At 51.6% G+C, this 19,141-nt stretch overlaps 1 protein-coding gene across 8 annotated transcripts in view; it reads right to left on the reverse strand.

Moving 5' to 3' along the window:
- The window catches only part of DYSF (dysferlin), a 188,901-nt gene that overhangs the window by 40,471 nt on the left and 129,289 nt on the right, over positions 1–19,141 (reverse strand). For 5 of the 8 annotated variants that reach the window (XM_081924737.1, XM_081924735.1, XM_081924736.1 and 2 more), the window contains 2 exons: positions 18,881–18,954; positions 9,515–9,577 (listed from right to left, as the gene is read on the reverse strand). In XM_081924737.1, coding sequence (XP_081780863.1) covers positions 9,515–9,577; positions 18,881–18,954 — 137 coding nt within the window. The remainder of the gene's footprint in view (positions 1–9,514; positions 9,578–18,880; positions 18,955–19,141) is intronic. The other 3 variants (XM_081924740.1, XM_081924741.1, XM_081924738.1) reach the window with 1 other exon arrangement.

Here is a 19,141-nt window from a genome sequence, read left to right on the forward strand (position 1 = left end):
CTCCCACAAGGGGCAGTGGCAGTCACCAACATGGTCTGGTCCGCTTTAAAAGAGGATCAGAGAGGGCTATCAATTGGAGGCAGCAATGCTTCTGAATGTCAGTTGCTGGAAAGGAGAGGAGAGTTGCTCTTGGGTTCGAATCCTGCTTGCAGATTTCCCTTTGGAGCGTGTGGTAGAGGTTGAATCCTGACAAGACAGAATGTTTTAGGGGGACAGGAGGCGGGTGGGTGTGGGGGACTCCCTGGTCCTGAATGGGGTAACTGTGTCCCTGAAGGACCAGGTGTGCAGCCTGGGAGTCATTTTGGACTCACAGCTGTCCATGGAGGCACAGATCAATTCTGTGTCCAGGGCAGCTGTCTCCCAGCTCCATCTGGTACGCAGGATGAGACCCTCCCTGCCTGCAGACTGTCTCGCCAGAGTGGTGCATGCTCTAGTTATCTCTCGCTTGGACTACTGCCATGCGCTCTACCTGGGGCTACCTTTGAAGGTGACTCGGAAACTACAACTAATCCAGAATGCGGCAGCTAGACTGGTGACTGGGAGCGGCCGCCGGGACCACATAACACCGGTCCTGAAAGACCTACATAGGCTCCCAGTATGTTTCCGAGCATAATTAAAAGTGTTGGTGCTGACCTTGAAAGCCCTAAACGGCCTCAAAGGCCCAATAGACCTGAAGGAGCGTCTCCATCCCCATTGTTCTGCCCGGACACTGATGTCCAGTGCTGAGGGCCTTCAGGCGGTTCCCTCATTGCAAGAAGTAAGGTTACAGGGAACCAGGCAGAGGGCCTTCTCGGTAGTGGCACCTGCCCTGTGGAACACCCTCCCACCAGATGTCAAGGCAATAAACAACTATTTTACTTTTAAAAGACAACTGAAGGCGGCCCTGTTTAGGGACGTTTTTAATGCCTGATGCTGTATTGTTTTTAATATTCAGTTGGAAGCTACACAGGGTGGCTGAGGGAACCCAGTCAGATGGGCAGGGTATAAATAATAAATTGTTATTATTATTATTATTATTATTATTATTATTATTATTATTATTATTATTAACCACTTTGAGAACAGGATGCTGGACTGCAGGGGCCATTGGTCTGATCCAGCAGGCTCATCTTGTGTACCCATTTCTGGAATTTCTTAAGTTTAGCCATTTCCTCAAGTCCCCCAGATGTGTGCTGGAAACCCTGCAAATTCCGATGGCAGAATGGCTTGCTTTGTGTGAATGGTCCCATCTGAGAAATGCAGCTACGTGGGTGTAAAGGGATCCATCCGGCTCACTGCAGGCATAAGCCTCCCATCCATCCTTGGCAGTGTGTGTGTGTGTGTGTGTGTGTGTGTGTGTGTGTGTGTGTGTTGCACTGATGTGCAGTGACCCAGCTTTCTCAGGGATCATCTCTGCGACTTCCCGGCATGTGCTGTACAAGTTAATTTGCAAACGGGGAGGTGAGCAGTGAAACCAAATGCCATGTTGTCACGGCCACCCAGGACTGGTCCCAGCTCACAAGAGACCTCACTCCGTTGCAGCTTATTTACAGGAAAAGTTTATTGAAGATTTCTGCTTCTCATACAGTTCAGCATTGTGGCCGTACGTCTGCCACGTTAGACCGCTGAAGTCCCCTCTGACTCCTCCCCTCTTCCGCACCAACTTAATAGCCTGGCTCTAGACCACCTCTTCCTCTCCTTTCTTTTCCGCAGGGTCTTCCTGCCCCCCTGGGTTCCCTCTCTCCGTGACTCGCCTGAGGCTGAATCCTCTGCCGCCTCTTCCCCCCTCTTTCTGGCTTTAGGGCCGGGCTCCTCCCCTGAGCTCTCTCCATTTCCGCGCGCCTCTACGTTTGAACTTGGCGCGCGTACGTTGCTGCTGACCTTTCTTTCGACCGCTACACCACCCCCTGCTCTGCTCTCCACCCTTTCCGGCTGAACACCCTGCTCCAACCCCCTCTCTCTGTTCTCTCCTAATCCTGCTCCCTCCGAGAGGCTGACGACTCCACCCCCTTTACTCCGTTCCGGCTGAGACGTCTCTTGCTTCCTCTGTCTTCCACTGGGCTCCTCTCCGCTTCTCCCTTCTCCTCCCCTTTGCTTGATTAAGGTAACCCCCTTTTGAGAATCCTCTGACTCGCTGCTCAGACTCGTGGATTCCCTCAGAATTCCGTCATCTTCTTCCTCATCCTTCTGCCCCTCCTCCCACTCGCTCTCCGTCTCCTCTGTCATCTCCTCCTCTCTCCCAGAAACCCTGACATCCATCCCCCCCTCGAAGCCCCCCCTTCCCCCCTCCCGCTCGCCGGGGACCGGTTGTGGAAACTGCGGCTCTTCGGGGGTAGGCTCAGGATACAGGTCGTCTACGTCAATGTTCTCTGCTGGCAGTTCTGTGTAAGCGTATTCGAAGTCGGGTTCTTCCCCCAAATGCTTCTCAGTCTCTGCTTCCATCGCTACTTCCTCCGGTGCTGCCCGCCAAGGACCTATCAGCCACCTCTTACGCCATTCCTCCTCTGGCTGCTCCTCCCACCAATAAGGGGTTTCCGTGTCTACCCCCGAGCACGATCCCCTGGGCGGGCTTGATTCTGGTGTTCTTTCCTCGGGGGAAGAGAAACCCCTGAACGTGCTATCTGACAATGTGGGTGTGAAAAGCCAGTCATCAAAGTACTCAGCTGGCATGGGTCTATGTGGGAAAAGTGCATGGAACTCTTCTTTCAAAAGGGGTTCGTCTAACTCGTAGCCTGGCACCCAACTATTAGCAGCGGCTGGTGTGCCCTCCCTGGCGAGAAAATATTCAACTCCCTCCTCCCCCCATCTCGAGTCCAGTATCTCTGTGACCTCGTTAAGAGGTCCTGGTCTTGGCGATTCCCCCCTCTCAGGCGCCCTCCTACGTGGCTCTGGGGGTGCTCCTGACTCTTGAAACCTGTGTGGGGTTTTGTAGGGAGTGAGCACCGACCTATGAAAGACCGGGTGCACCCTGGAACCTTCCGGAAGGGCTAGACGAAAAGCCACCGGATTGATCTTAGCCTCAACTTGATATGGCCCTAGCTGCCTGTGTCCTAACTTCTTCTTGGCCAATGACCTGGCCGGCATCGCGTGGGCTGCTAACCACACCCAGTCCCCAACCTGGATGTCCTCTCCCGCCCTCCTGTGCTTATCGGCCTGCACCTTATACGCCTGTTTTGCCAGCTCCAAATGTCTCCGCAGCTCCTCGTGCACCTCTTGCAACTCCGCTGCAAACTGGTCGGCATCTTGAGGCCCCCCCCCTCCTGGTGCCGCAAATCTCGGGAAGGTTCTGGGATGACGGCCATTGTTCGCGAAGAAAGGCGTCACCCCGGTGGAAGCGTGTTTCGTGTTGTTGTAGGCGAATTCAGCCATCGGCAGATAGTCCACCCACGCCGCAGGTCGCTGGTTGGCGTAGCACCGCAGGTACTGCTGCATGATCGCGTTGACCCTCTCCGCTTGACCGTTGGTTTGTGGATGCCTCGCCGATGTCAGGTTGATTTTGACGTGCAAGATGCCCAGAAGCTTTCGCCAGAAAGTGGAAACAAACTGGCGCCCCCTGTCGGACAAGACGGACTGCGGAAGTCCATGCACTCTGAAGACGTGATCGATGAAGAGCTTTGCGGTCTGTTCTGCCGTCGCCACCTTGGCACAAGGGATGAAGTGCGCCATCTTGGTGAACAAGTCCACCACCACTAACACCGCCGTCTTACCTCTGGAGCTGGGCAGGTCTGTAACAAAGTCCAACGCTACCCTCTCCCATGGTTGCTGCGGTGTCTCCAGCGGTTCTAGCAATCCCGCCTGCTTCTGGTGCACCGGTTTGGACCTCTGGCAGATATCACACCTGGCGACGTAGTCCGCCACCTCTCCTCTCATCTGGGGCCACCAAAAGTCTCTAGCCACCAACTCCATCGTCTTCTCTTTGCCGAAATGGCCTGCACTAGGGGCGTCATGCAACTGTTGCAGAACCTTGGCTCGAAGATCGTCGGTGGGCACGTAAAGGGCACCCTTACGAGTCAAAAGTCCATCTTGTAATTGAAACTCATCGTTGTCTCGCGACCCTCCGCGTAGCTCCTCCATCTTGGACTGTGCAAACTGATCCCTTTGCAACGCGCGTCGCACCGCGTCCAGGTCGACTGCGATGGTAGCGCACGTCCACGCCTGCGGTGCGAAAATGTGCTTTGCTGCGATTGGAGCTGCTTCCTCCAAGTATTGCGGCTTTCGGGACAGCGCGTCTGCAATAACATTGGAGTCTCCTGGGATGTATTCTATTTTGAAGTCGAAATCCGCAAAGAACTCCGCCCAGCGCATGTGTCGCTGGGTCTGCAACTTAGCCGTCCGCCAATACTCTAAGTTCTTGTGATCCGTGCGGACCTGCACCGTGTGCTTGGCTCCTATCAAGAAGTGTCGCCACGCTTTGAAAGCTGCATGAATGGCCAACAACTCCCTGTCCCATATGGTATAATTGCGCTCCGCCTTGCTGAGCTTCCGGGAGTAGAACGCACCCGGTCGCCAGTTGCCTTGTGAATCCTCTTGCAAAAGAACGGCCCCAACCGCTCTATCTGACGCATCGGTCTCTACCCGCATGGGTCTGCCGGGATTCACGTGGAGCAGCTGCTCTTCGGAGGCGAAAAGACCTTTAAGCGTCCGGAAGGACCGCTCCGCTTGTTCGGTCCAGACGAACTTCTTCTTCTTGGAACTGAGGGTGTCAGTGATCGCCGCCGTCGCGTTCGCAAAACCTTTAATAAACTTGCGGTAAAAATTGGCAAAGCCGATGAACCTCTGGACCTCTTTCCGATTTCGAGGGCTTTTCCAGTCCAACAGCGCTTGAACCTTAGCCCTGTCCATGGCCAGTCCCTCGTCGGACAACTTGTAGCCAAGGAAATCAACCTCTCTGACATCAAACTGGCACTTTTCCAACTTGGCGTACAGCCTGTGTTCCTTCAGCCTCTGCAGGACCTCCCTCACGTCCTTATCGTGATCCTCCGGCGATTCCGAGAAAATCAGGATATCGTCGAGAAAGCAGACACACTTCTTGTAGAGGAGACCTGCTAGCACGTGGTGCATAAATGCTTGAAAAACGTGGCTGCCATTTTGGAGGCCGAAAGGCATGACTCTGTATTCGTATGTGCCCAGAGGGGTGAACATGGCGGTCTTCCACTCATCCCCTTTCCGGATGCGGATGAGATTGTAAGCTCCACGTAGGTCCAGCTTGGTGAAAATCTTGCCCCTCCTGACGGTCGCTAAAAGGTCGTCAATCTTGGGCATGGGGAAAGCTTTGGGCTTAGTCAAGCTGTTGATGAACCTGTAATCCACTATAAGCCTTTTTTGGGGCGTGTCCTTCTTCTTCACAAAGAAAACAGGGCTGCCTCCCGCTGCTTTAGATTCCTGGATGAAACCTCGCTTGAGGTTATGGTCTATGAACTCCCGAAGCTCTTGCATTTCGTCCTCCGACATGGAGTACAGCTTGGCAGCAGGTAATTGCGCCCCTGGCACTAAATCAATCGCGCAGTCGTAAGGTCTATGAGGCGGCAACTTGTCAGCTTCCTTCTCACAGAAAACCTCCAAGAATTCCTGGTACTTGTGAGGCACTGTTTGCACCATACCCAGATGCAATGGCTGCTCAGCTTCTCCTCCCTGATCGGTCTGAAAGCAATGCTGAGCACAATACGATGAACAAAAGTTGATCTGCCTCTGGTACCACGCAACCGCGGGACTGTGCCTCTCCAGCCAACTCATGCCTAACACGATGGGTGTGTCCGATAAGTGGGTGACATTGAAACTAATAAGCTCTCGATGGTTGCCAATCTGCATCATCATGGGAGGGGTTTGCTGCACCACTTGCCCCCCCAGCAACTTCCTGCCGTCCACCGTGACCACGTTCAGAGGCGTCGTTGCAGGCAGGAGCGCCATGTTGTGCTGCTTAACGAACTGCAGTCCCATGAAGTCGGCGTTGCTTCCCGAATCGATCGTTATTGGAACCTCGAGGAGTCTCCCATCAGGCAACTGGAGTGTTGCTGTGAGCAGAACTGCCGGTTTGGGAGGCAAAGGGTCCACGCTCTGCAGTGATGCTGGGGGCTTGTCTACAGATCCGCCTGGCTGAGCCCCAGTAGCTCTGCTTCCAGCCAGGCACTGTCGTTTCCCTGAAGCTGCTCCCCTGGTTGCACCTCTGCTGTTACAGTTGCCAGCGCTGCAGTGTGCTTCTGGAGCCTCTGGGGGCACTCTTTCGCCATGTGGTGCGCACTGTCACAGATGTAACACTTCCTGGTTCCTCTAGGAGGCTTCGCTTTGGCTGCACCAGGGACAGGGCTCTGGGATGGCTTCTGAGCCCTAGCACCACCAATCTCCATTGGCTCCTCTCTGTCCTTCCCCATTGGCGAGGGGTGCGCACGGCTGAAGTCCCTGTGCACAAAAGGGAGAGTCCTTGCTTGCGCACGCGCTTGGGGCTCGTCCTCCTCGTGCCACGGACGCGCCTCATGTCGAATTCCAAGAGCTAAAGCCCGTTGCACCACGTCTTCTAGGGTCTGGGGTCTGTCCCCCCTAGCGATCTCATCCTTGATGGGGGGGCTCAATCCCTCCCAAAAAAGATCTCTGACCGGTTTACTGTCCTTTGGCCAATCTAAGGCGGTGAGCAATGCAAAAAATTTAGAGTGGTATTGGCGCACAGTCGCTTTCCCCTGCCTCAGCCCGTGCATTTGACGGCGCGCAATGTCCACATCCACAGAGGATTGAAAACAAGAATCCATCGCTTTGATGAACGCAGTTGAATCGCGACGGGCCGGTCCATCTTCGCGCCACAAATTGCGTAGCCAAGCCCTGGCCTCCCCATGCAGGTGCGAAACAATGAACCCCACTCTCTCCTCCTCATCTTTAAAATCGTGACGGAGTAAGTGCAGTGCATATACAACGTCCGCTCTGAAATTGGGATAGTCTTGCAAGTTGCCATTAAAATGCGGAACTAGGGCACCCCCCCTTCGTCCAAGCGCAATGCCCTCCGCTCTGGATCCTGGGGCCCCCGCCTTGTCCGCGCGCTCCCACCTTGCCTGCAAATCCTGGCACGTCTTCTCCAAGTCGTCATTCTTCTTCTGCGAAGCAATGACTGCCGATGTGAGAGCGGTAACCTGATTCCGCAATGCAACCAGCTGCTCCTCAGCGCTCATGGCTGCTCCCGTTCGTGAGCTTCGCAAAAAAAAAATTTTTTGCTTTCAGTGAGGGGACTTACTGTCACGGCCACCCAGGACTGGTCCCAGCTCACAAGAGACCTCACTCCGTTGCAGCTTATTTACAGGAAAAGTTTATTGAAGATTTCTGCTTCTCATACAGTTCAGCATTGTGGCCGTACGTCTGCCACGTTAGACCGCTGAAGTCCCCTCTGACTCCTCCCCTCTTCCGCACCAACTTAATAGCCTGGCTCTAGACCACCTCTTCCTCTCCTTTCTTTTCCGCAGGGTCTTCCTGCCCCCCTGGGTTCCCTCTCTCCGTGACTCGCCTGAGGCTGAATCCTCTGCCGCCTCTTCCCCCCTCTTTCTGGCTTTAGGGCCGGGCTCCTCCCCTGAGCTCTCTCCATTTCCGCGCGCCTCTACGTTTGAACTTGGCGCGCGTACGTTGCTGCTGACCTTTCTTTCGACCGCTACACCACCCCCTGCTCTGCTCTCCACCCTTTCCGGCTGAACACCCTGCTCCAACCCCCTCTCTCTGTTCTCTCCTAATCCTGCTCCCTCCGAGAGGCTGACGACTCCACCCCCTTTACTCCGTTCCGGCTGAGACGTCTCTTGCTTCCTCTGTCTTCCACTGGGCTCCTCTCCGCTTCTCCCTTCTCCTCCCCTTTGCTTGATTAAGGTAACCCCCTTTTGAGAATCCTCTGACTCGCTGCTCAGACTCGTGGATTCCCTCAGAATTCCGTCATCTTCTTCCTCATCCTTCTGCCCCTCCTCCCACTCGCTCTCCGTCTCCTCTGTCATCTCCTCCTCTCTCCCAGAAACCCTGACATCCGTCATATCTCAAGTACACAGTGTTGCTTTTACATTTGTTTGCTAAGCAAATGAAACAGGGGAGATAAGGCTGCACAATTTTTTTTTGTAATGGTAGCTGCTGAACTGAGATTAGGCTGAACCGGGCATCATTATAGCCTGGCTGCTATATCAGGGCAGCTGCCAAGCTATCCCAGTATCCTGTTCTCCCAGAGGGCAGCCAGGGGAAAGTCCACAGGCAGGAGCTGGGAGCAACAGGAGCTCTCCCCACCTGACCCTGCACTGGGTTCCTCAGGATTAGTCCCTCTGGTAATGGCAGAAGCTGAATCAGGCCCCTCTCCAGGTCTGAGACATCAACGTTCCCCCAAACCCTAAACCAGGGGTCAGCAAACTTTTTCAGCAGGGGGCCGGTCCACTGCCCCTCAGACCTTGTGGGGGGCCGGACTATATTTTGCAGGGGGGGGGAGAGAACTAATTCCTATGCCCCACAAATAACCCAGAGATGCATTTTAAATAAAAGCACACATTCTACTCATGTAAAAACATGCTGATTCCTGGACCGTCCGCGGGCTGGATTTAGAAAGCGATTGGGCCACATCCGGCCCCCGGGCCTTAGTTTGCCTAAAGGTAAAGGTAAAGGGACGCCTGACCATTAGGTCCAGTCGTGGCTGACTCTGGGGTTGTGGCACTCATCTCACTTTATTGGCCGAGGGAGCCAGTGTACAGCTTCCAGGTCATGTGGCCAGCAGGATTAAGCTGCTTCTGGCGAACCAGAGCAGCACATGGAAACGCTGTTTACCTTCCCACCAGAGCAGTCCCTACTACTTGTACATGACGTGTTTTTGAACTGCTAGGTTGGCAGGAGCAGGGACCGAGCAACGGGAGCTCACCTTGTGGCGGGGATTCGAACTGCCGAACTTCTGATCAGCAAGTCCTAGGCTCTGTGGTTTAACTCACAGCACCACCCGCATCCCCTAGCATTCAGTTAGGGTCCTCCTAAACTGATTCTTGTTTTATGGTCCCTCCGCACTCTTGAGTGAAGCCTCCCAGATGGTGGGTTTTTCAGACTCTCGACCTCCAGGCCTTGCAGATACAGCGTCTGGGGTCTACACAGGAACAATTTCTATGTTCTTCATGCACTCCCAAGTTTTCAGCACCCACCAATCCTCAAATCCCCCCAAATCACTTGAGAGATGTGTGGAAGGAAAGGGAGTCCCTGAGGCCACGTCAAGGCATCCAGCTATTCCAACTTCATGACCCAATAACTTCCACCCAGCAAGGAATCCTGGGCTTTGCCTCAACCAAATAACCCAATTTTGCGGTTCCAATTTTCTATTTTTCCTTTAATATCAGGACAAATTTTGCAGGCATAAATAGAAGGCTGGGGTTTTCTCATCTTTCTGTGTAACCTGAGAAAACGTCAATCCGACACTCCCAGCCTCCAATTTGTGGCTGTTTCCACCACCTACCACACGCTATTAAAAGAGAAAGAAAAGAAAACCCCGGGTTTGCAAAATAAAGCATAAAGCCGCCGAACCCAGTAATTAGGTGAGAAATGAAGCCATACATACATGGAGGTCGGCCCGGGAAGTTTGCGTGTTAATGAAAGCTGAGCTGGTCATGCCGTCCTCAGGCTACAAATTAAAAGCTTTGATTAGTGGCGGAGTTAGACAAGCACAAATCCAACACACAATGGCAGGAGCAAGGGTTGGCTTTTGTAAAAACACAAACAAGGCATAGAAATACAACCTCCCTTATCCAAACGAGCACATGGGAAAGACCTCGAGTCCAAATAACTGGATCTCCTTAACTCAAAGACAAGCAAGGTGTGAGAAAAAAAATCCATGCTGACTGGTTTTGTGGATACAGCAGCTGCCTTTGCACATACTGTTTCGCCAAGCCATGGTTTCTCAGGAATGCCTGGCTGTGGAGGAGATGATGGCACCTGCTTGGATCCTCCTGGGCTTCACCACTAACACTCCTGCTTAGCCAAGACCCCTGGCTGTTGGGCTACAGCACATGGTTAGGGAACTGAAGCCTGAAGAACCGTGCCAGGGATCATGATGACATACGGAGAGCATGCTGGATCAGGCCAATGGCCAATCTAGTGAAGGACTCGGGCACAAGAGCAGCAACTCTCCCCATCCCAACACCCACCCAGAAACTGGGATGCAGAAACCATAGAGCCAGAGCAGAGCCATCAATAGCCCTCTCCTCCTCCATGAATTTGCCCCGTCCTCTGTTAAAGTCATCAAGGTTGGCGCTTCCTGGGGAAGTGAGTTCCATAGATTAACTGCAGACTGCAGGAAGGAGCACTTTCTTGTATCTACCCTGAACTTTGGATATTGAGCCTTGGCTTAGCCATTGTCTTGCCCTGAGCTAAAAAGTTGGGGGGGGGGAGCAAAGGGGGCCAGGATCTTCTATGGGAGGCAGCGCCTTCACATAGTCCTGAGATACTCTGGCTCTGTCTTGCGAACCAGGCCAGTGGGTGGTGGGAGAACTAATTTGAACATCCAAAAAGGCAAGGAGGCAAGAGGGCCTCGGAGGTCTCTGTTTTCATTTGGGCCTGCAGATTTTATACCTTTAAAGCATTTCATGGTGTTGCTTTCAAAGTGCTGTTTTCTGTTTGTTTGTTTGTTTGTTTGTTTGTTTGTTTGTTTGCATTTATATCCCACCTTTTTCTCCAAGTAGTGCAAGGCAGCATACATTATTCTCCCTCTCATTTAATCTCCACAACAACCCTGGGAGGTAGGTCAGGCTGAGAGACAGTGACTGTACCCAACGGGTATCCAAACCGTGGTCTCCCAGGTTCTAGTCTAGCACTCTATGCCACAGTGTGTTTCAATGCTCCCCACCCCTTTGTTTATTCATTATAAGCTAGGTTTTGGGGGGGGGGATCATTTTGGGCATCAGAAGCACAAGATCCTAAATAAGGAGAACAACAGCCTGAACGCCTGCTTACAAGGGCCAAATACCAGCTATGACTGGGAAATTCAGGGTGTATGGCAGCCGTGAACTAGAGAATGTGGGAACAAGGTGGGAACAGAAGCAAAGAAATAGCCAATATCTTAGTTCCTCTTCCCACATTCTCTAGTTCAGGGCTACCATACACCCCGAATTTCATAGTCATAGGAAATTGCATCTCATTGCATCCTCATTGCATCTAATGATGCTCAAATACACACAACCCATGGAAACTTTAGGTAAGCAATAACTTTCATGTTGCAGAGATGTGGATAACCAAGGTTAATCAATGCAAAGAGCACAACAAGCTTCCAGAGTTAATCAGGCAAAAGCAGACTGGGATTAAAATCCGAACTCCACCTCTCAGCCTCAGTTCCTCAATCTGTAAAATGGGTATGTCTGTGGCCTATCTCACAGAATTGCTGCAAGATCAAGGACACAGCCCACTGGGAAGTGCTCCTGAGCAAGCCCTATGAAAATGGTGAGACTGGGTGATCTTCCATCCCTGGCTTTCCTCCTGTTGTCTCTCTTCACTGTTAAAATTCAGACTCTTCCCTTACTCGACAAAGGGCTGCATACATTGATAGCACACGGAGATTATGATAGTCACATTGCAAATCTCAACCATAACCATGTTACGCTATAGGAGGGGTTTGCAATATCAGAGCAGTCGAGCAAAGGGGGGCAACAGTCCCCAATGATTTGACAATTGCCTTGCAGAAATATGAAATGATCATTATTAACACCGAATTATGAATCGCTTTCTAAACCACCATCTCAAGGCGACTTTCATATAAAAGAGTCGAAAGCACAAACAACCAATTCGCTTAAGTACAAAAGTGCCTAAATACAAAGGTGCATCTTACAGAACCCCCAAATGTCTCTATTTTCCAGGGACAGTCCTGGATTTTCAGAAGCTGGACCAGTTTCTGATTTCATCCTGGAATGTCCCGCTTTTCCTCAGGACGTCCCTGTTTTCACCAGAGAAATGTTGGAGGGAGCTGAGTTATCTGGCCCAAGACCCATCTGAAGAGGGTCTTGTATAGGAAAGTTTTTAAAATGTTTTATTATGTTTTTCTGTATGTTGGGAGCAGCCCAGAGTGCCTGGGGCAACCCAATCAGATGGATGTGGTATAAATAATAAGGATGTTGCTGTTGTTGTTGTTTGTTGTTATGGAATAGGCTATCCACAGTGCTATTTTTCTAGAAAAAGAGGTGCCAGAACTCACCATGAACACCTCCTTTGTTCTCTGATATTGGTACTGACGTCCTCCTGAGAGGTGCTGGAACTGAGTTCCAGCTGAAAAAAAGCCCTGGGCGCTCCTATTTTCATTGGAGAAATGTTGGAGGATATGATCTTACCGCCTTACCCAGAACCCCAAAAAACTCAGAAGCCCATGAGATGATTTGAGAGAGAGATGGGCAGAAGGGAAAAATTTCCTCCAGACCCACACACCATCCCAGTGCCCATCACCAGGGCAGTTTCTTGTAGGTGCCAGAGAGCCCCGCTCTCCGGAGGTTTGGTGCTCCCAGTTGCATCTCAACTCTGGAATCCCTGACACGAGCTTCTCATTTTATTTGCAAGGAAACTCTCAGCGCCTCTCCTACCTAAGCTCTGAACTCTCTCCCATCCCATCTTCCCTCTCCGTCTCCTGGCAAACGATCGCCTGGTGGGGAGAGGGGGCTGCACATGTATCTTGCGGTGCCGGTGGCGACAGGGTGTGGCAAACCCAAGTCCCTGTTTGCCCCTGACTCTGCGCCACATCTAAGCGGGATAAATCTTTGGCAATTTAAGCAGCAGCAGAAGGCCAGGGCCTTTGGCAGCAAGCAGGCAGAGAGCCCCTCCGACAGCTCCAAATAAATTTAATTGGGAGCAGGCTTAAGGAGAGGCGGCTGGGTGGAGCAATGGCAGGAGCAGCAGCAAACATCCTGGAGGCGGAATGCCACCCTGACGACAGACACAGAAATGCCAAATCTGTGCCAAAGCTATATATAGGGCTTTAAAGGTTTTAACCTTTAAAGCCCTATACGGCCTAGGACCCTCGTACCTATGGGACCGCCTCTCCTGGTATGTCCCACGGAGGACCTTACGGTCTTCAAACAAAAACATCTTGGAGGTCCCAGGCCACAGGGAGGTTAGGCTGGCCTCAACCAGAGCCAGGGCCTTTTCGGCTGTGGCCCCGATCTGGTGGAATGCTCTGTCACAAGAGACTAGGGCCCTGTAAGACTTGACATCTTTCCACAGGGCCTGCAAGACAGAGCTGTTCCACCAGGCCTTTGGCCAAGGCACAGTCTGACCCTCTCCTTTGGTAATCCTCACAGAACTCTAGCCCAATGGTTGCCATTAATTTGATTTTAAAATGCTGTGTTACTTTTATTGTTGTTAGCCGCTCTGAGCCCGGCTTCGGCTGGGGAGGGCGGGATATAAATAAAATTTATTATTATTATTATTTTATGATGATGATGATGCAGGGGCAGACCTGAGTAATATGGTGCCCTGTGAGAGGCCAGTATTTGATGCCCCCAACCCGTGAGTCACCTTCCCAAAGCCAAGTAAGTGAAGTGCCAGGCTTTGGGAACAAGACACAAAGGCTCTGGTAGGGCACCAGAGCCCTCCCACCCAGGAGCATAGCATGGGAGGGCCATGACCCTGGGGGCACAATTTTGAGAGGATGCAAATCAGGTGCAATACTCAGGTGCCAGCTTCTGTGGGGAGCCCCATCCTGCCCAGGTGTGTCCTGGTGGACCCTGTTCCTGGCTTCCCTACCTGCCTCTAGGTTCTTCCTGCCTATGTTTACAACCTAACATTTGTCCCTGTTGAAATTCATTTTATTATCTTGTGCCCAGTTCTCCAATCTGTTAAGGTCATTTTGAATCCCAATTCTGTCTTCTGTGCCATCAGCTACCCTTCCCAGTTTGGTGTCATCTGCCAATTTGATGAGCATCCCCTCAATTCCTTCACCCAAGTCGTTTATAAAGACGTTGAATGACAACAGGCCCAAGACAGAACGCTGCAGCACCTATAAGCCTAACATAGAGCCGTATGGCTGAAAGCAACCCAAAACACCACCTGAGGTCTGTCTAAACCTCTGCCCTGAGACAAAGTGAGCAACACAAGAACAGCCTCAGATTGAAGTCCACCTGGCCCAGCCTTCTGTTCTCCCAGTGGCCAACCAGCTGCCCATGGAAGCCCACCAACAGGGTCCCATTGCAACAGCATAGCCTCATCCTCCATTAACGTGATCATCTTTGAAAGCCAACCAAGTTGGTGACCATCACAGACTCTCCTGGAAGCAAATCTCATGGTTGCACCACACACTGAGGATTCCAATTGCCGGAAAGGAAATGGCAACTAAATTTTAAGAAGCCCTTTCTGAAGACGAGAGCCACCTGGCAGCGGAACAGTCTCCTTCACAAGGTGGCGGGCTCTCCTTCGTTGGAGGTTTCAAAGCAGAGGTGGCCAGACCAACAGGGATTCTTCAGCTGTGATCCTGCATTGCAGGGGGTTGGACTAGAGGACCCTTGGGGCCCCTCCCAACCCTACAATTCTAAGTCCTTCCTTTCTCATCTCCTGAATCTTCTGAAGTTCAAAGGAGATGCGTCAGAACTGCCTGTTGGAAAGAGAACTGGGTTGCAACTTTCCGCAGAAGGATCTGATCAGCCTCCATTTAAGCCTCGTAGGTTATGGTACTCTTAACGGAGACTGGGGAGAGGGGGGAGATGCCACTTCAAAGGAAGCCACAGTGGAGTCCCAAGAGGCTTGCCAGACCCCAGTCAATCACCATCTTCTCAGCTATAATACTGGGCAGAACCCCAGAGGAATGCGAGAGGGGACCCCTCCCCTTCTAAGGAAAAGGGTGTCAGCTGCACACACACACACACACACACACACACACCTTTCTGGCTGCCTGATGAAAGGGCTGCTGAAGGAGGGGAGCAGGGATTGTTTGTTTCCCCACCAATGGACAGGGATGAAGTCATAAGCAATTTCCACGTAATAAAGGCCACGTTGGGGGCTTCCATGTGCCGGGATATGGCATTTCGTGTGGAGAAGTGCTTAGGCAGAGCTCAGCTCGAATGACTCTCTTCCCATCCACCAGATGGAACCGATCTGGTCCAGGAGAGACCATAATTTGCCCCAGAAGTGAAGTCCTTCATCCACATGACATCACAAAACCTGGATGCGTTTGTTTTTGTTTGTTTGTTTGTTTGTTTGTTTGTTTGTTTGTTTGTTTGAAGTGCTGGCCTTTGAAGCCCAAAAGGTCCAGGTCTGGAGTATCTCAGGGCTGCCTCTGTCATCTCACCCTCTTTCTTCCTTATTTCCCAACTCTGCCTTTGACCTGGTCATTTTCTTCTCTACTTCCTGAGCCATGTTGCTGTGCTCTTGCTGGCCATCCAAGAACCCTCGCACCAACACGTTCTTCAGAGTGAGCCCCTCAACACAACAGACCTTCCTCAATCATGGGAGGCAACCCAAGGCATCATCTGAGCCAGCCTGCCAGGCACTGGTTATGCCCATCTCTGGCCTGGCTTGTAGCCCACAGGGCAAGGCAGCACCATGGAGAGCTCCTGATCAGCAACCTGCTCTGAGAAGGATTGGAAGTGGCCTTTTCAGCCTCTGCTTCCAGTCCCTCTCTCTAAGGCTCCCTAAGAACAGAGCCTCCTGGACAAGGCCAATGGCCCACCAGGCCTGGAATCCTTTTCTAGTATTATGAAAGGGTGCGGTAGCTTTTCTCAAGGCACTTTCCTCATGACATGCCCCACTTTTGAAGGAACGGAGCCTCTTAAAGGCCATGTGCCCGACCTTCTGCACCCGCTAGCCTCCAATCTGGTGCACTCCCTGTGCTGTTGCATCAGGACAGCCTCTCCTGGTCTGTCCCGCAGAAGACCTTAATGTCCATGAATAACCATAGTTTAGAGGTCCCGGGTCCTAAGGAAGTCAGACTATCCTCCCCCAGGGCCAGGGCCTTCTCAGTGATGGCTCCGACCAGGTGGAATGCTCTGTCCCATGAGACCAGGGCCCTGCAGGATTTAACCTCCTTCCGCAGGACCTGTAAGACAGAGCTATTCCGCCTGGCCTTCAATTTGAATTCAGCCTGATCTTTTATTTCCCTTCTCTTCCCTCCCTCTCCCCCTTGATGAAGATTACCTGCTCTGACACCCCACAGCTAATTCTCCCCTGGTCTCCTCGCTGGCCCAAATAGGACTAATTTAGCCAGCTAGCCCTGGTGATCATCTAATGTTTATTGGATGGATTTCCCCCCTAAATTTATTTTTAAATTCTGAATTTATTGTTATTCACGTTTTATACTGTATTTTATGCTGTTTTTGTTACATCAGTTAAGTGTTTTAAATTTGTTGTTAGCCGCCCTGAGCCCGGTTTTCTGAACCAGGAAGGGTGGGGTAAAAATAAAAAATTATTTATTTTATTTATTCATCAGGAGATAGAAGACACCCATGTTGGTCCGTTGAATTTGTTCCATGTGATTCCCATCAGCGCTTGATTTAGTGGGGACCCCTGGTCACAAGCATCAGACTCAGAGTCAGGAATCCCATCTCACTTCTTAGAATCATACAAGTGTAGCATTGGAAGGGGTCACCAAGGGCCATCTAGTCCAACGCCTGGCAATGCAGGAATCTCCACTGAAGCTTCCATGACAGGTGGCCATCCAACCTCTGCTTAGAAACCTCCAAGGAAGGAGAGTCCACTGCCTTTCAAGCAGCTCTTGCCAGCAGAAGGTTCATCCTAATGTTTAGCCAGATGACTCTGCAGCCTCTCTGACTCTTTGTCTTGAGCGCTGCTGGACTCTGGGGTCACGACAGGCAAGGAACCGACACAAGCTGTCCCTGACTGGGGTGATGAGAGAAAGGGAACGGGCCTTCCTGTTGCTGATGTTGTGTCCAGCTCAAAGGGAAGGAGGAGCCTTTGGAGAGAACTGGCATGAAAAGGAGGTTCCTGGCAAGACGTGAGTGTTCCCAGGAACGCTGACAACGGCGTGAGGTATCTGCACTCCAAAAGAAGCACTTGGAGAGCCTGATCCTTGACCTCTTCCTGACTGTCCTGGGACAGGAACATCTTGTCCTCAACATCTTGAGAAGTGTTCAAAGCCACTCCTAACTGATCCAGCATCTGAGGATGTTCCGTGGTCCTCTCGTCCCCATTCACAATGGAGAAACATATCTTGAGGCAAGCAGAGTGCTCTGGAGAATGGACAGGGCTTGCTTGGAGGAAGGTGGCCTCACCTAGCGGTTGTTCAGACTAGAAGAGGCACCAATGCCTTCTGGGTGCCCAGGTGAAGCACAAGGGTGGTCCAGGTCTGAAGGAGCATCTCCACCCCCATCATTCTGCCCGGACACTGAGATCAAGCACCAAGGGCCTTCTGGCAGTTCCCTCATTGTGAGAAGCAAAGCTACAGGGAACCAGGCAGAGGGCCTTCTCAGTGGTGGCACCCACCCTGTGGAACGCCCTCCCATCAGATGTCAAAGAGATAAACAACCACCTGACATTTAGAATACATCTGAAGGCAGCCCTGTTCAGGGAAGTTTTTAATGTGTGACATTTTAATGTATTTTTAATCTTTGTTGGAAGCCGCCCAGAGTGGCTGGGGAAACCCAGCCAGATGGGCGGGGTACAAATAATAATTATTATTATTATTATAAAGACTAAGGAAAGGCATCAGATGGAAGAGTAAGCTGGAGTCACAGGAAGACACTGATTGGCTCCAGGTCACCCATTGCTGATTAGAACCAGGTTCTAGTCTCTCTAACCACTATACCACACTGGCTCAATTCAATTCCTGGCACCTCCAGGTAGGTCTGCATTTCCATAGGAAAGAGACCCTGCCTGAAACCCCAGTTGAACTCAGCCATTATGGTAGCTTGCTATATCATTCGGGAAGAGGAATAGGAGGGTGGGGGACTTGGGGTGCCCCCTCATGGGAAATCCCTGAATCTTCACTTCTCCCTGAATCAGGGAGGTCAGTTTTGGCCCAAGAGGAGGAACGAACAGGAGAAGGCATCTCAACTGACGGACCACCCTGGTCCCTTACCAGGGCAAGGGATACGTGCTCAGCAGAGTCCTCAGTCTTGTAGGACGACAACTGGAAATGCCTTAAAGGCTTTCCTTTCACATTTAATTCTAGGGGCCCAATGCCTTCCCCCCACATCTCTGTGGGGGTTTTTTATGTACAATATTTTATGGCTGTGTATACTTAACCTGCGGCCTAGGACCCACGTACCTACGGTCCGCCTCTCCTGGTATTCCCCGCGGAGGACCTTAAGGTCCACAAATAACAACACTTTGGAGGTCCTGAGCCTCAAGGAGGTAAGATTGGTTTCAACTAGGGCCAGGGCCTTTTCAGCACTGGCCCCGACGTGGTGGAATGCTCTGTCACAAGAGACCAGGGCCCTGCGGGACTTGACATCTTTCCACAGGGCCTGCAAGACAGAGCTGTTCCACCAGGCCTTTGGTTTGGACTCAGTCTGACCCTTAGGTTTCCCTCCCCTTATGGTTTTGATCTATGGGCTACTTTAAAATGAGACTGCATTTTAAATTTGTGCCCCCCCTCTCTTTTTCCCCTATTATGTTTTTACTGTGATTTTATTGGTGTTAGCCACCCTGAGCCCAGCTCTGGCTGAGGAGGGCGGGGTATAAATAAAATTTGTTGTTGTTGTTGTTGTTGTTGTTGTTGTTATTTTCCTCACTAACAACACCAACACATCTCTATCGGGGTCCAGCCATGCCCACACCCTGAATCAGAAGCCTCCTCAGATGAGGGGTAGCAGGGGAACAGGACCCCAACATCCACTGCTCCCGGTTAGCAACGTTTTAGGGGTTGCTGCTGCTTTCATTTGATGAAAAATGTGATTTGGGTGCTCTGGATCCAAGCATCCCTTTGCAATTCCAGCTTGTATTCTGAGCTAGAAACCAGAAAGGTTAGCCTTAATTGTCCCCTTTCTTACAGAGCGATTACCTGGACTGGAATGAGTGGCTCTTTGTCATCAATATCAATGAGGACGTCATCCCTTGGAGTGAGGCTCACGTCATCTGAAATGCAAAATAAATGAGATTTGCAGAGTGCGGGGAGGCAGGACTGGAATCGTGTGCAAATCACAAGCAGCTCATTCTCCTCTTTCCCAGTTCAGGAGACTCTTTTAAGGACATAAGAACATAAGAAGAGCCTGCAGGATCAGGCCTATGGCTCATCTAGCCAAGCATCCTGTCCTTACAGTGG

The sequence above is a fragment of the Podarcis melisellensis genome (genome assembly GCF_964234715.1).
Source record: "Podarcis melisellensis genome assembly, chromosome: 9".
NCBI classification, from domain to species: domain Eukaryota; kingdom Metazoa; phylum Chordata; class Lepidosauria; order Squamata; family Lacertidae; genus Podarcis; species Podarcis melisellensis.